Below are 15383 nucleotides of genomic sequence, written 5' to 3'. Positions count from 1 at the left end.
CCGAACTGGTGTGTCGCTAACCTGACGTGCCAGATGGTTTGTTACACAGAACAGAGAAAGGGCAGGCACTTTCAAAAAATACTTGGCAAGTGATTGGATGAACCATTTGTTAATCAAACTCTTGCCAAAGCCAGTAGGAAGAAGAGCGAAAAAACATCTTTTCCATCGAGAAACGCCTTCAGTGCCGCTCTTTGCTCTTCTTTCAATGAAGAAAAACTCTCTAGTTCTGACATAACTGATGCTATTGCAGCATCTACACTAACTTCTTTGGCAACCGCCATTGTTGTTTATAACATACAATCGGCACTCCATGTCTTCACACAGACATAAGCCACGCCCGTAGCGGCCAGTAGCTCCTCACAGGACGCCGATTGGTCCGTGATCTGGCTTGCCGGACACAAACGCATCACTTGAAGCCTGACGAGATGGATTTTCATGTGATATGTGATCCTGTGACTCTCGTGAGATCTGGTGACATCGTGAGAATCCAGCTGCCGTGCACGGTAAGTGTTTCCGTGCATCGCATCCTAAGCCCCAATAATTCCCCAATATTAACTAACATAGTAAAAACCTTAAAACTTGGTTTTGACACGGGGACCCCAAAAAGACCAGGTGACAAGATTATCTTACAATGCATTACATTAATATCAATAAACTGTTTAAGTCATTAAAAAAAAAGAGTCATATTTGCTGGTTCCAGCTTCTCAGATGTGAGGATTTGCTGCTTTTCTCTGTTCTATATGATTTTAAACCGAAATATAGTTTGAGTTTTGGACAAAACGAGACGTTTGTAGACGTCACCTTAGGCTCATAGAGATTTTGGTGGCTATTTGTTTTACATTTATGTATCGATTATTCTGAAAAAGAAGAATAGATTGATGAAATAATCACTTGTTGCAGCTTTAGCAAAATTCCTGACAAATGGCAATTAATCAATTGACCAAATCCAGTTGGTAATCCAGCTATGAGAGTCACTGAATGAATGACACTCACTGAGAAACAGCAAAGCACAGACACACACAAAGATGTCTTCTCTACAGGAAGATCTAGGGAGCTTCGATCTGTTTTGTTCTCTATATTTATCATAAAAAAGGATGAAAGTCTGATTGGGAACGCTAGAAATGGTGCTGAACAATATATTAAAGTCAGACGGCAATATGAGCAACAGAAAAGGCTCCACACTATTGAAATTCAAATCAACAGATGCACCCAGCGAGGTGAAGTATAGTGAAATAAAATGTCTGGCTACATTGCAGATTCTCGTAAATAACAAGCTGCACGGTGACGTGATATTTCCTGCCCTGGACTTGGCACCGCTGCTTTGTGAGGCCGCGTGAAATACAAGCTGAAGACTTTTTCATTGTTATGACTTTCACGGTAGTTCTGCTTTTACTAGGAGGCACAGAGGAGAGCAGGAAAGGTGAGGGGAAACACAACGGCAGGTGCACGATGGAGGTGCTCCGTCCTCCGGAGAGATGCTGCCTGCCGCCGGGCCCTGGAGTTCAACATATCCACGACGTGAAGGTCGTGAATCCTGGAAAACATGGAAACAGCTTTTTTCTCCTCCGGCGGCGATGTTGAAAACAAGAGTGCGGTTGTCAGAGAATGCCGACAAAGCATTCCTCATATATAGAGACGAGACAAACTGAGCCTTGTCAGCGCTGACAGACAACACTGGGCAGACGGTTTAAAGTGGTTAAGTGGTTTGGGGTATGAGTCTTGAGACCATAATTACTCCATTGAGTGTTACTGAGGAGGAAGATGTTAACACTAAACTTCAGAAATGACCTTTTTTTATAACAGGCTCTAAATGTACAGCAGCTGAGGACGGGGGTGCTTTGCGCTCTGTCGAGTTCACAAACTACAGATGAAAAACAAGCTGTTGGACTAAACTCGAGGGTACACTAAATAAACTCCGGCCACATGTGGCCCATTTATAATACCTAGTCTAAATGCAAGCCATGTCCCTACACTAATGATAACAATCCGGGATAGATGGAGATGATAATCGGCATGGTTCAACCTGCCACTTTCTCCCCTAATATGTCTTTTGCGCGATCGAAGCCGGTAGTGCCATCTGACGGGTGAGCCAATAATGTCTGGGAAAACAGAAAGCGTAAAGGGGGCCACGTTCTGTCTGCTTCATCAGAAAACAGCCAGTCAGATGAGATTATGGAGCAATTTACACAGATGGCAGATCCCATCATTCCCCTGCCTTGTTAAGTAAAGGCGGGTCTGACAGGTTGCGGAGGGGAGGCGGAGGGGGGTTGGCGATTGATTGGAACAGATCTCATCTTGGCACAGATCGTCAATGACTAAGCAGTGGGAATTAGCCAACATTTTCGGAGGCATTTAATCAAAACGAGGGAGAAAAATATCTGGGTAACTCTTATCAAGAGAAGAGCCATTTGTTAGAGGAAAAGAAACCACAGCCTCACAAACACCGCAGTCAAATCTGTGAGCGCGTAAAAGTGGGAGAAATTACAGTAGCTGAACGCATATAGATTCACACTGAAACACAACTCCCAGTTTTGCTCAGAGCCCTCATATTCCTAATATAACAACAAACAATGTTTGCATAACAGCGCAGATCTGGTTGCAAAGCTCCAACCCAGATATCTGATGTTCCCCCTTCCCTCTCCCGTCTCTCGGCCCTGCAACAGATAATTAATAATGCATGTATGGGAGTCCGGGGAGAACTCCACACTCTATTAAGACAGAGCACACGACAGCTATTCATAGTTTTAATGATGAGTGGGAGGGACAGGTGAACACCGCAGAGAATCTGTCCCACACAGAAAAAACGAGCGAGAACGGCGTTATACAGAACATCGCTGCCACGATGACACCAGTTCATCTCTGCAGGCTCATATCTGTGTGTCTCATCGCTGCTTTCATCTCATTATATTGAGCGTCTGCAGGCCATCTATCCAGAGAGGATGTTGTACCGCTGTTCCCCATCAGAGGATCACACTTTCACTCTCTAGATACTGAATCCGATATGTGGCATTGTTTTGGATCGTTCCTCTGTGTACGGTCACACGAGGCTGTAAATACACATCACTTCTTAAGGTGGTGCTAAAACAACCCCCTCGCTTTTCAAAATCAGATTTATGGCTTTTAGTTTCAGTTTGATTTACCCACTAAAATCTCTTTCACTGTCTATCCACCATAAATATATATATGTTTAATATGATGTATTCATCTCCGGCACGCTCACTGCAATATTAAAGGGGAACTACACCAATTTTCACACATGAAAGTCTGTTTACAGGACTTGGGGAGTACTATTATATGTGTACACAGTTGTATAAAGCCTTTTGTGGCTCAAGCAGGAAGTGATGTCATTTAAGGCAGCGTCGGTTGGGTCTGAAGCCGCCTACTAGTAGTAGTAGTATTGAACGTAAACCGATTTATTTTGTAGTACGCTAGGCCGGGTTTCGCAGGTTTCCGGTTTGGGAAAGCGGAAGTAAACAGCACGGACAATAGCAAACTTCCCCTACTTTACATCACAAAAATGACCGAAAGTGACCGATCCAGCGCTTTGCATTGTGGGATATAGTAGGCAAGGTAAACTGGTCCGATGCATACTGGATATTTTTTTCCGAATCAGTACGTCATCCGGGTATTTTTGGCATACTGTCGATTTTGCTTTTGTTCGCATACTGCATGCTACATTTTGGCCAAATCAGTACGTACTACTAGTATAGTGTGCGGTTTCAAATACAGCCGGTCTGTGCATTCCAATACCCATACTATTTAGTATGCCAGAAAAAGATTTAGTATGTCCTAATACATAGTATCTATGTCAAACGCAGTATGCCAAAAATACCAGGACGTCCTACTACATTCGGTCGCATTTTGCAGTATGCAAGCCAGCATGCTTTTCTGGCTATTCTGACCCACAGTCCTCCGTGCTGCCAGTTCGTGAGCAAGAGGGTCAAAGTTCAAGGCGCATTACAAAGTAGTATGTCCCAATTGTATGCATGCTGCATGCAACAGTGCGTACTTTGTAAGGGCAGCATCAGTATGTACTAAGAGTAAAAAGAAAGTATGCGATTTGGAATGTAACCTTCAAGTTTGAAGAAGAAGAAAATCTGAGGTTGTGGATTTAGCAAGAAGTGATCTTAACCAGAGCTCTGTAGTCCGCTCCTCGTCTCTGCTTGAGCAGCTCGAGGCTACATTAGCCACTGCTAGCATAACACCCCCAAATCTCTGACCAAACCATTGCTGCTCAAGTTGCATTGTGGGTAATGTAGGCGGCAGGTTTTGGTCATGAAAGTCACACAGAGGCTGCCCTACGTGTGCTTCTTTTTAAAAATATAATCATTAATTTATATTCTGATTTACAGGTGAGAATCTGCACTTTTATTATTCTAATAAAATGCTACAATACAGAGTGGGAATATATAAAATATTAAATACACTCTACCTGCCATAGGTATATTTCAGTTTTTAAATGTATCGCTACTGTCAACCCGATTATTTGAATAACTGAAGGGATCCTATTTTATTATTGTCACTTGTTATTTATTTTTTATCTTCTTTTGGTCTAAGCTTTTCCTTTGTTTTTTTTTATTTTTTTTTCTTTCTGTGAGGTTATATTGTCGCGTCATCATATTGTCATGTTTGTTATGTGTATTTTGCCTGTATTAAATAAATAAATCAAATTAAAAAAATTCTACAACATCAAAGTTCAGTGTTAAAATAAACTATTGGTGACTATATTACTATGTTAAACTTAAAGTATATTACTATTAAAATATAGTACATTGTTAATTTATTACAGTCTTGGTCACAAAAAGACCAGTTTCATTAGGTTAATATAAATGTATATAAATATATAGCACTCAATCACTGCAAATTGAATAAACAAGCAATGAGAAAACATTACCGTGGGCATTTTCATTATTTTCTAACATTTAATGGGCTAAAAGATTAATTGATTCATCCCAAAAGTAATTGGCGAACTAATAAATAATGAAAATAATGGTTAGCTGCAACCCTAATGAGTAAAACCGTTACCACAGAAACATTATTTTGATGCTTGTGCAAATTTATTTTATATTCTTCTAGGTTTATAAAACTGTATTTACATTTTTTGTAACAACAGTGACAGAGACGGTATTTATTGTTCAATCAATCACGTCTGACAGATCTGACCCAATCTGTTTAATAAGGTCAGAATCAGCAGCAACACTAATCCAGCGGATTGGATTGGTTCACCGTTAATGTTAGTGAGAGGCAAGACAGGATAGATATAGACACTAGTCTAATAAAAAACAACACTTAATCAGTCAGCCTTGTGTGCAGCATTACTGAAAGTGTTTGAGAAAAAATATGAACACCACAAGGAAAAAGAGAAAGAGATGCAGACGCATAAATCTACTGATCCTCGCTCAGCAGGGGACGGTCTGAGCGTACGAGCTGAATATTCAGCAACCCAGATATTTCATTAATAAGGTCTCACACACACAGCACAGCTGTTTGCCGTGTACTTATTTGTATTCTGTCTAATGAACTTAGAGTTGGATTTCAGGCCACAGACGGGTAGAAAAGAGGTGAAGTCTGACATGGAGAGGAGGGGAAAGTGTAGTAGCACCACATTAACAGTTGGTCCCTGAGGACGCCTGGTGTTACAGGAAAACAAGATAAAGGCAGTTTTAAGCCAGCTCTACAACTAATAGGAGCAAAGTTGAACTGGGGACTGAGAAAGGAGAAGGGCATCGCCGCTCGGCCACCTCACTTCCTCCTTTATCCCTCCTCTGATGAAATTGGTTGTAAAATGCTGAAGGCGGCTTTCTTCGTCCCGTTTTTTTTGTTTTTTTGTAGGGGCTTATGATTTTCACAAGCCGGGGCTTTAAATATTTCTGTCGCAATGAAAATTAAATCATCTCTTTCATTTCATCCCCCTTCCACACTTCCTCCTCCTTTTGATAGCACCTTATTTCCGAAAGCCAGCGGCGGATATTCTCCTTTCAGGCGCTCATCCAATGGGGTTAGTAAAACACAAGAGGGATTTGAATATCACAAAGAAGACACGGCACGCAAATAAAGAAGTTGTTTACAACTATTGATCCAGAAGGCGCTGGATAAGAGTACTGTCATTATAAGTTATAATCATGAGAGAGGTTTATTATCTGTTTCCCCCTGTCAGAAGAGGAGCTGAAGAGAAAAAAAGAAACACTGCTCACTCTGCAGCGAAGAAACTGACACCTGCTGTCACGTGTTTACAACCACAGGATCCATTATCAGTCTAAAACCCCCACAGGCTTTAACTAGGTACGGCAAAGGTGCGAGCTCCAGAGTGTCTAAATTTGATCTTGTAGCTTTTATCATCATTAAAATAGAGCGTGGAGAATGAAAAACAGATTATTTCAGAGACCACATGGAAGGAAAAGTCACATCAGCACAGCACTCAGGATCAATGTTCACTGTGAGCATCTCTGCAGCACTGTTTGCTGATTTATCACCTCAACTAAACAATGACTCCATCAGTCAGAGCTCCACTCAATATAATCAGGCCTGCACATGTTATTCGAGGGCCATTTCTTCGAGTTGAGTGAACTGACACTTCTGCCCAACGGTGACACGGGGAGAAATGAAGACGGACGAGGAGGCTGCGAGGAGGAGAAAGTGTGTCTGTGTGAAGAGGTGGAGAGGCCAGCTGAGGAGGGAGTGATGGGTGGGTGTGTTGGAGCGGGGGTGTTCTTCTAGAACGGCCTCCAATTACATCCGGGGTGTGAAACCGTCCATAACATCCCGATTAGCCTGTCTGTCATCCTGCCACGGTGGCAAACGCCACTGCGCTGGCTCCGGTTGCCGCCGTACGCGGCACTTTGCAGGGAACACATTCCCCTGTCAGACAAAAGTGCGCGCCAGGGGCCGTAAATCCTCAATCAAAGCATGCTTCTAACAATACGGCAGAAGCCCAGTATGACCATTAGCACTCAGCCTCCCTTCCTCCCACAACACATCCATCCCCGACACCTACGCCCGTCTCCGCTGTGGGCTCCCCCCTCCATTAGCCGCTCAAATGGCGTGTTTCGGAGAGCGACTGAGCAGGCAGGTCCGGGCGATAGACGCTACCGGCTGCTAGTGGTAGCAGATGCCAACGTGCAGAGTGAAAGCAAATGACTCATGCACCCTTTATACCCCTCAGGGAAGCTAAAAACAGAGATGTGGGGTGTCAGGGAGAGTTCAAAGGGAATCCGAGTGCTGCCGTGTCCACAGAAAGGATAAGGGAACAACGAGAGGAAGATGGATGTTGCACGTTTAGGAGGTTGAGGTGGAGCTGCGGGGCTCAGTCTAGTTTAGTGCTACCGATGTGTCACCAATTAGCTTCAAAGAGGAAGCAACCGTTTGGTGTTGCATCCCCTTTGAGTGAAACCAGTTGACACACACTTGACAAATGTGTGGGAGTGAAAGGTAGATGCTTGGATCATCAATAAAGTCAAATTTCAAACACAGCTCTCAAGGTTCGTCGGTGACAGGATGAAGGATGTGCAGCGGGGGGTCGGAGCAGCAGCATCAGCAGGGCAGCTCCACAGTATGAAGTCGTCCAATCAAAGTCCACGCAGTGTGAGGACAGACCAGCGATGCCTGACCGGCGTCCTCTCAAGAGCAAATTCCTGACCAGGCTGTGTGAGGGTGGGCTCCGGGCTGCGAGTGCTTGGCATGACAATCAAAGTCAAACCCGAAGCCCGGGAGCGACGGGCCGCGGTGACAAATGAATGCTTAAAAGTCTTGCGTCAGCTCTGCAAACACGGCGACAATGAGCACATGCATCTCGGTCCTTCTTCAGCATTCAACAGCATCTCTCTTCTCTCTCGGAGCTCATCACAGAGCCGCTTGTGTCTGGGACTAAATATCACCACGCAACAGATGGAAATTGAATTCCTTTAATCAGGCTGAATAACGGGCAGCAGATAAAAAGGCGATGACGCTGAGGGGAGGGGGGGGGGGGGTTAAAAGTGTCTGGGTGACACGCAGCCCTCACACGGCCTGCAGGGCACAGAGGTGAAGAGGTTGTTTGCTACAGTTACAAGAGCCACGAGGTGACAGTTTTAATACGCAACGTTTCTATTTACGCAGCTCTCAACATGCCATCAATGACCTCTAGAATTAACCTGCAACCTATGGCTACACATTATTAACTGTTTTTTTTAGGATCAAAACAGAGTAGAAAAACTGGGATTTCTACGATGAAAACGAGGGTTGTCTTCGTGTTTATGAATGACCTCCCAGAGGAAATAAGTTCAGCGTGGCTTGAATCTATAAAAGCAGGTAGCGGGGACAGGTGTTCCACAAATAACGGTGTACTCGACTGTGTAATGAACATTTTCTCAGTCATATCGCCCAGACCTACTACATCCAACCTCCTGAATGTCGACTATGTACTTAAATCAGTGCCAAAATAATCTGCACACGCAAACGATTAAAAGAGGAAATCATATTATTTGTATGATTTTCACAAGAACAGTCATGCAGATGTCCACATGATCCCCCTGCATAAAGATATTCATCTTTTTGGCAAGTACAAATTATTCAAGACAATTTACATACTTTTATTCTGACGTGCCAATTCATTTCAGCTCTTTATAAGAACCAGAACATCCTTCTGGTTAGAGCCTTTTAGGAGCTGTTTTAAAAAGTACAGATAGTTGAATAAAATTCAGACACTCGTCTCCTCTTTGACGTCAATGTCAGTCTCAGACTACAAAAATAATAGCGTGAAATCCTTCAAGGTGAGCGTCTGAAACTGACAGAGAGGGAGTTAAAGGCAGCCCTGACGGGTAAAGAGGCCCTGAATCCCCGCTCATTGCTCTTTATTAAAGAAACTTTATTATTTCCATTCATCTATCCCTGCACAGTCAGTGTGCGTTACTGTTGACCCAGCCGGCAGCAGTGCCGGTGAGCAGCCGGAGAGAAATACCGTCAGAATAATGGATTAGGCCCACAGCAGGACACACAGCTGCACCGCGGCATGATTGTAATGCAGGAGCCTTCTCGGGGAAACATTGGGAGGACGATTAGCTTGGAAGCAAATCACAGCTTGTCTGCGCTGCGGGGGGGCGTCTAATGGGGGAAATGATTCAACCTGCGTGTCAGGCAATAGGAGCACATGCTGCGAGGAGAAGGCGCCGGCCATTCCAACCCGCGTGATGTTAATTGTGAACATGTGAAAACACGATGCAGCCGGGAAGGTGACATATAGAGCTTCTTCCGTCTTTACCACGCAAAGCAGTCATTCACGGAGATGTGATTTGGGTTTGGATGCCACCTGTCCTTGCTGTGGTTGTTAGGCTGCTTTTTTTTTTAATTGTTGCACAGATGGACGTGCAGCAGGCGTACCTGGTAACGTGACCGGCCCCTGTGGCTGTCTGTCAGCATCGTGCCCGTTGAATCCTCAGTCACAACTATTTGGCTATGCAGCACATAATTCAGACGTCTGCTCAGTCCGGTCATCCATCAGAGCGCTTTTTGCCAAGTCAACAGATTCTCGTGATGGTGGGCAGTCGGTTGAAAGGCCTCTCAGGTTCTGTTTCAGCATCGTGTGTGTGTGTGTGTGTGTGTGTGTGTTTGTGCAGCCTGGGAGTGTGGTTTTTCCCTGGGTGTAAAGTATAGCCCTTTACAGCAGCAGTAAACCATGTCGCAGGCCAATATAGCCATCTATACCCCCCCCCCCAGGACTCCTGTTTGTTCCAACATGTGAAAACTCAGCTGGGATAGTTTATTCAATGAAGATGACTCTTAACTATTTTATTCACTATCTGGCCTGGAAACTTCTCAACACTGACCTCATCTTTGACTCATCTGACAAAGCTGTACTCGCCTACCTGTTAGCCCCAGGACAACAAACATGGAAAACAAAGAAAAGCAGCAAATGTCCACATTTGAGAAGCTCAAACAAGTGAACTGTTATTATTTTTGCTTGAAAAATGACTAAAACCATTACCTGATTATCAAAATTGTTGCAGATTAATTTTCTCCCAATCGACTAATTGATGAATCGACTAATCATGTCAGCTGTAATCCCAGTAAAAGCGGCATGACATCAACTATTTAAGGCCCTAATTAGTGAAATGATGATTATTATGTTGATTGGGTAATTGATTAATCAATTAACAAACCTGATAATAAATAAATTATCAAGCAAAAATGTTCAGGGCTGAAAAGATTGGTCGATTCATGACAGAAAATTAATCTGGAACAATTTTGATCGTCAACATTGTCGTTTTATAGCACTAAAAATTTAATTAAGGTTGCAACTTATGATTATTTTCCTTACAAATTATTTTCTTGATGAATCATTTGGTCCACAAAACATAAAAAAAAATAGTGAAAATGTCATGTTTTCTTCAACCAACAATCTATTCAACGGTTACCATTATTATTTAACACAAGAAACAAACAGTAAATTCTCACATTTGAGACGCTGGAATCTTCAAATAATGGGCATTTTGCTTGAAAATGTTGAAACTTTAACAATTATTGGAACAGGAAATACAAAGTTGCCCATTTAGAATAATTAAATTGTCAAGTTTGAAAAGGTCTATTGTAACTCTAAATTCAATATCTTTGGGTTTTAGACAGCTGGTGAGAAAAGAAGGTATTTGAAGTCGTCAAATAGGACAGGCGGTAGGACAGCGCTGACTGAAAAAGACAACATATTAATCAACATGTTCGTTAATTGCAGCCCTTTCAAGCCCCAATGAAGTCGTGATTCACACACACAGGTGTTTTCACTTATTTGGGCTAATTAGACCTCCACTCATGACTGTGTTGGTCTGTACAGACTGGGCTTCACTGACTCTCTTGTTAGTTTTGTTGCACCTTTATCACTCTCATAAATACATAGAGTTTGTCATATTTACTAGCATAGTAATGACCCAACGCCACCCTGAGCAGAGGTCTAAGTAACCAAGGCTGTCGCAATTATTACGTGATCGCGATTATTTTAGCTGACCGCGATCATTTTGCATAGTCGTTAGATTCCACAATCAAGGGAATTTAAAGCCACTGTTACTAATAGAAAAAGGAATTAGGTGCGTTTGCTTCGGCTTGGTTGAGACAATTAAACTGTCTACCTGAACCCAAGGTCCCAATGGCAGGAAAAAAACATGGAAACAAAAAGCTGTTGGACAGGTTTTTGTGTTTCAGCTCATATGAGACCATATTTGTTGCTTACGAAGCAACATGATGACAGAGAGGTGCCGATAACGGGTCTCTTGATTTATAGTGGGGAGTCTCCCCTACGGGTGCAGCAGTGTGTTTCACAGCTCTGGGGAAAGTTACGCTGGAGTTGTCGCTTCCATCGAGCTTTTCTAATTAGATAATTCACATAAACATGTTTGGATGGAAGCATGGTGTTATAAGAGTAGCTTGGGTCCAGGCATGGGTGTGCACAGTACAGTAAATGTACAGGTTATGTTTTAGTTTGTCTCTGTAGTTCCTCAAAACCAAAGAAAGCTACGTTAATTAACAGTCTTGAACCATGTTGTTACATAAACAACAGTTTTAGATCAAGCTATTTAAAGGATCAGTGTGTAGGATTTTCTTTTTGGCAGAAATGGAATATAATACTCATAACTATTTTTCTTTAGTGTATAATCACCTGAAAATAAGAATCGTTGTGTTTTCGTTATCTTAGAATGAGCTTATCTACATAGGGAGCGAGTCCTCTTCACGGAGTCCGTCATGTTTTCTACAGTAGCCCAGAACGGACAAACTAAACACTGTCTCTAGAGAGAGCCTTTACTGTTTTTACGTAACTGAAGGCCACCGTAGTTCTCCAACATGCCTGGAAAGGGAGGGGTGAGCGGAGGGGTACTCAGTTGGTTGCAATCTGCAACCTCACCACTAGATGCCACTAAATCCTACACACTGCTCCTTTAACATAAATCTGTGCAGCAAAGCGAGAGATGAAACATTAGTTTAGCAAAACTATTAGGAGATTAATTGGCATCATTTTGATGAGCAGCCGTTGAAACTAACAACATGGATTTAGTTGCAAAGCCAAACACAACAGCAACACTGCATGGCATAAAATTAACAGAAAAAGACATTTAATTTATTAATCGCAATCATTTGTAGGACAATTAATCGCCAACTAAAATTCATGATCGTGACAGCCCTCACTTTAATCATCCAGGATGACACCTGTGTGGGCGAGCAGGGCCTTTAAAATATGTAATAGGCCTTTTATCATTGCAGACATTTTAACAGGTCATAGCAGGAAAAACAAACCTGAAATCAAAGCAGCTAAATGGATTTAGCCATAATTTATTTCATTAATTACACCTGTGCTTTTCCTGCTGTGGCAAGTAAAAATGTTTTCCGTGAAAAAGGCCTTTAGTTAAAGTGTAATAGGTCTTTTTTCACAGTCATAGCACAGGTGTTACCAATAAAATGAGCAGTTTCTCTGTCTCATTAAGTGTCGTCCCTGTAAGCCATTTGAATGAGCCAGCATGCACAACACAAGGAAGTGCCTCACCTAAATGGAATTCACCGCAGCCCTTTTGAATGGTATTGATTACACCTGTGCCTTTCCTGCTATAACGTGTCAAAACGACTGCAGTGAAAATTGTCTGTAAGCTCTTCAGCAGCAGGCTCCAAACTCTCATCAAATGATACAAGAAGAGGTGGTGTTTGAACCCCCGAGGTACGCTGGCTGGCTGCACCCTCAGATTGTCTGCACCGCTCTGCTGTTCCTTAAAAAATCCCCACAGTGGAGGCACCAGAGGGATAATCCTGCAATGTCCCAGATCTTTATTGGGAGTGAGCCCCTGATGGGAGCGAGCAATGAGATTTGAATGCAGCGCCGGGCCACGTTTCAATCAGAGGAGAGGAGAGTTTGGTAAAGGGGCAGGAGAGGATTTACAGCAGGGTGGTGTCCCCAATGTATGCAGAATATTACTAAAAACTTAACTTGGAGCAAAAAAAGGTTTCCTGTACTGTATATTCATGCACCGATACCGATGCTGGATCGGATATCGGACCGATACCGACTCAATTACTGGATCAGATATCGGTGACAATGGGGCCGATCTATTCAATTCAATTCTATGTTTATATACATTATATACACAGGGATTTTAATTCCTGTTTAAGTTTTGACCAATTTGTTGCTTCATTAAAAAGGTTTTCACTTGAAATGTAATTTTTTTTTACCAAGTTTCTGGTGTACGATTCATTTTTTTAATAATAAATAAAAATTCACTAAATTTGTATCTATGTATTTAATTGTTACATTTTGTTTTACAAAGTTAGGAGAGCAATGTTTAAGTCAAGCCTGATGTTGCCTAATAGAATGATAGTCACTTCCACACAGCTTATTAATTAAACTCTGGTATCGGATCGGTACTCGTATCAGTCGATACCCCTAGCCCAGGTATCTCTAACGGTATCGGGACTGAAAAAGTCAGATCGGTGCATCCCTATTCATCAGTGACCAATGACCATCCCATCTTCCAGGCTGACTAATGAACAACCAGCTGCACATACTGCACATCCTATACTTCCAATTTAGCTGCTGGTTTCTAATCTCAGTCGATGCCAGAAAATAAATCTGCAACTATTTTGAAAATCAGTTAATCACTTATGTAGTTATAGTGAAAATTAAGTCAGTTTAAAGGGACTGTTTGTAAGAATCAGAAATTGGTTGTAACAGCGACACCTGTGGCCGTTAAATCAACTAAAGTCAGCGTCCTGTTGCTCGCGCTCGCCCATGTGCACGCGCTACCTGAATGTGAGCGAGCATCCGTCGAAGCAGTGAAGCGACACACGTCAGCTAAAACCACAATATCACTCTATATTTCACCTGCTTGGCAGTAATGTTAGCTGACCAGACAAAGGTCTCCCCATGAATCAATGCTGATCCTAGTGTTGGAAGACAACAAAGTCACTGCAAAAGTCGGATCGGTGCATCCGTATTCATCAGTGAACAATGACCATCCCATCTTCCAGGCTGACTCCAGAACCACCAGCTACAATACTGCACATCCTATACTTCCAAATAATTAGCTGTTGGTTTCTAATCTCAGTCGATGACAGAAAATAAATCTGCTACTATTTTTAAAAAAATCAGTTAATCAACTATGTTATTTTTGAAGCAGAAATGAGAAACATGCTCCAGTTCCAGCTTCTGAATTGCAAGGATTTGCAATGCTTTTCTGCTGCTCTTTAAATCATTATATAAACTGAATATCTATATTTCCAGTATTTTCTGACAATGCACAAGCAAAACGATTCATCATATCTAGAAAATAACTGTCAGATTAACCAATGATGCACCTATTTTGAAAATCAGTTAATCGATTATGTTATTTTTTAAGCAGAAATGACAAACATGCTCCAGTTCCAGCTTCGGAATTGCAAGGATTTGCAATGCTTTTCTGCAGCTTTTTTTAAATCATTATATAAACTGAATATCTTTTCCAATGTTTTCTGACATTGCATAAGCCAAACCATTCATCATATCTAGAAAATAACTGTCAGATTAACCAATGATGAAAATAACAGTTTGCTTCTGCAGCTGCAGAAGTATACAAACACACACACACATACTGCCACAGGGGCAACAGGCTGAAGACAGCTCCTCAATCCCACACTGCATTGCACAGATTAATATGAGAGGTATCTGTATAGGTATTCAATTTACTACAAATACTCTGAATTGGTCATGCAAAGTTCAGCTTGCACATCATTAAACATTGCATGAAAGTGCTGCAGCTCTCTCAGCACATTGACCACAAATGCACAACAATGGTGATGCACATATATATGTGCATGTGACACCCAGCCAGCCTGGCCTGCGGTGCATGCTCCTGGAGGTGTTTGTGTGACTATATGGGATGTGATGATCGGTGCTGCAGCTGCAACTTACCGAGCTTCCCCCGGGACTCTTCTAGCTTCTGGATCTGGTTCTCCAGGAAGAACATGGCCACTGCGAACGCCAGCAGCGCCAGCAGCTGCAACTTGGGCGGCATCATGACTCGGAGCAGCCCCATCAAATCATCCAGAGAGGGGTTGATTTGGTCAGTCCATGCTCAGAGAAGGAGACGCTGCAAACACACACACACGCACACACAGACGACGGTGATTACAAAGAGTGTCTGAGCATGGCCCTCTCTCTCCCCCTCTGTGTGTGTGGAGATATCTCTCCCACTGTATATATCCTCTGATTACCTTAAATGCGATGCGTTCATGCTCAGCTTGGTTATTTCGTCAATTCCAAACAGCGGAGCGTCGTAGAGATCTAACGGTTTGTCCAGATAGTCGCTCCGGGGTGTACCAGCCGCTGTCGCCTGCCATGTAGCGCTGCTGTCCTGGTCCCATCCAAGTGTGTGTCCACCACCGCACCACACGGACACACTATAACT

The 15383-nt window shown here is 42.7% G+C and overlaps 1 protein-coding gene across 1 annotated transcript in view; it reads right to left on the bottom strand.

The window, feature by feature from the left end:
- hs2st1a (heparan sulfate 2-O-sulfotransferase 1a) overlaps window positions 1-15383 on the bottom strand; it is a 28186-nt gene extending 12803 nt beyond the window's left edge. Inside the window, exons 1-2 of the mRNA XM_074650750.1 lie at window positions 15190-15383; window positions 14888-15065 (exon numbers count right to left, since the gene is read on the bottom strand). Coding sequence (XP_074506851.1) covers window positions 14888-15011 — 124 coding nt within the window. The 5' untranslated portion in view covers window positions 15012-15065; window positions 15190-15383. The remainder of the gene's footprint in view (window positions 1-14887; window positions 15066-15189) is intronic.

The sequence above is a fragment of the Sebastes fasciatus genome, chromosome 11 (assembly GCF_043250625.1).
Source record: "Sebastes fasciatus isolate fSebFas1 chromosome 11, fSebFas1.pri, whole genome shotgun sequence".
NCBI classification, from domain to species: Eukaryota; Metazoa; Chordata; class Actinopteri; order Perciformes; family Sebastidae; genus Sebastes; species Sebastes fasciatus.
This window is presented reverse-complemented; position numbering and strand designations above follow the sequence as displayed.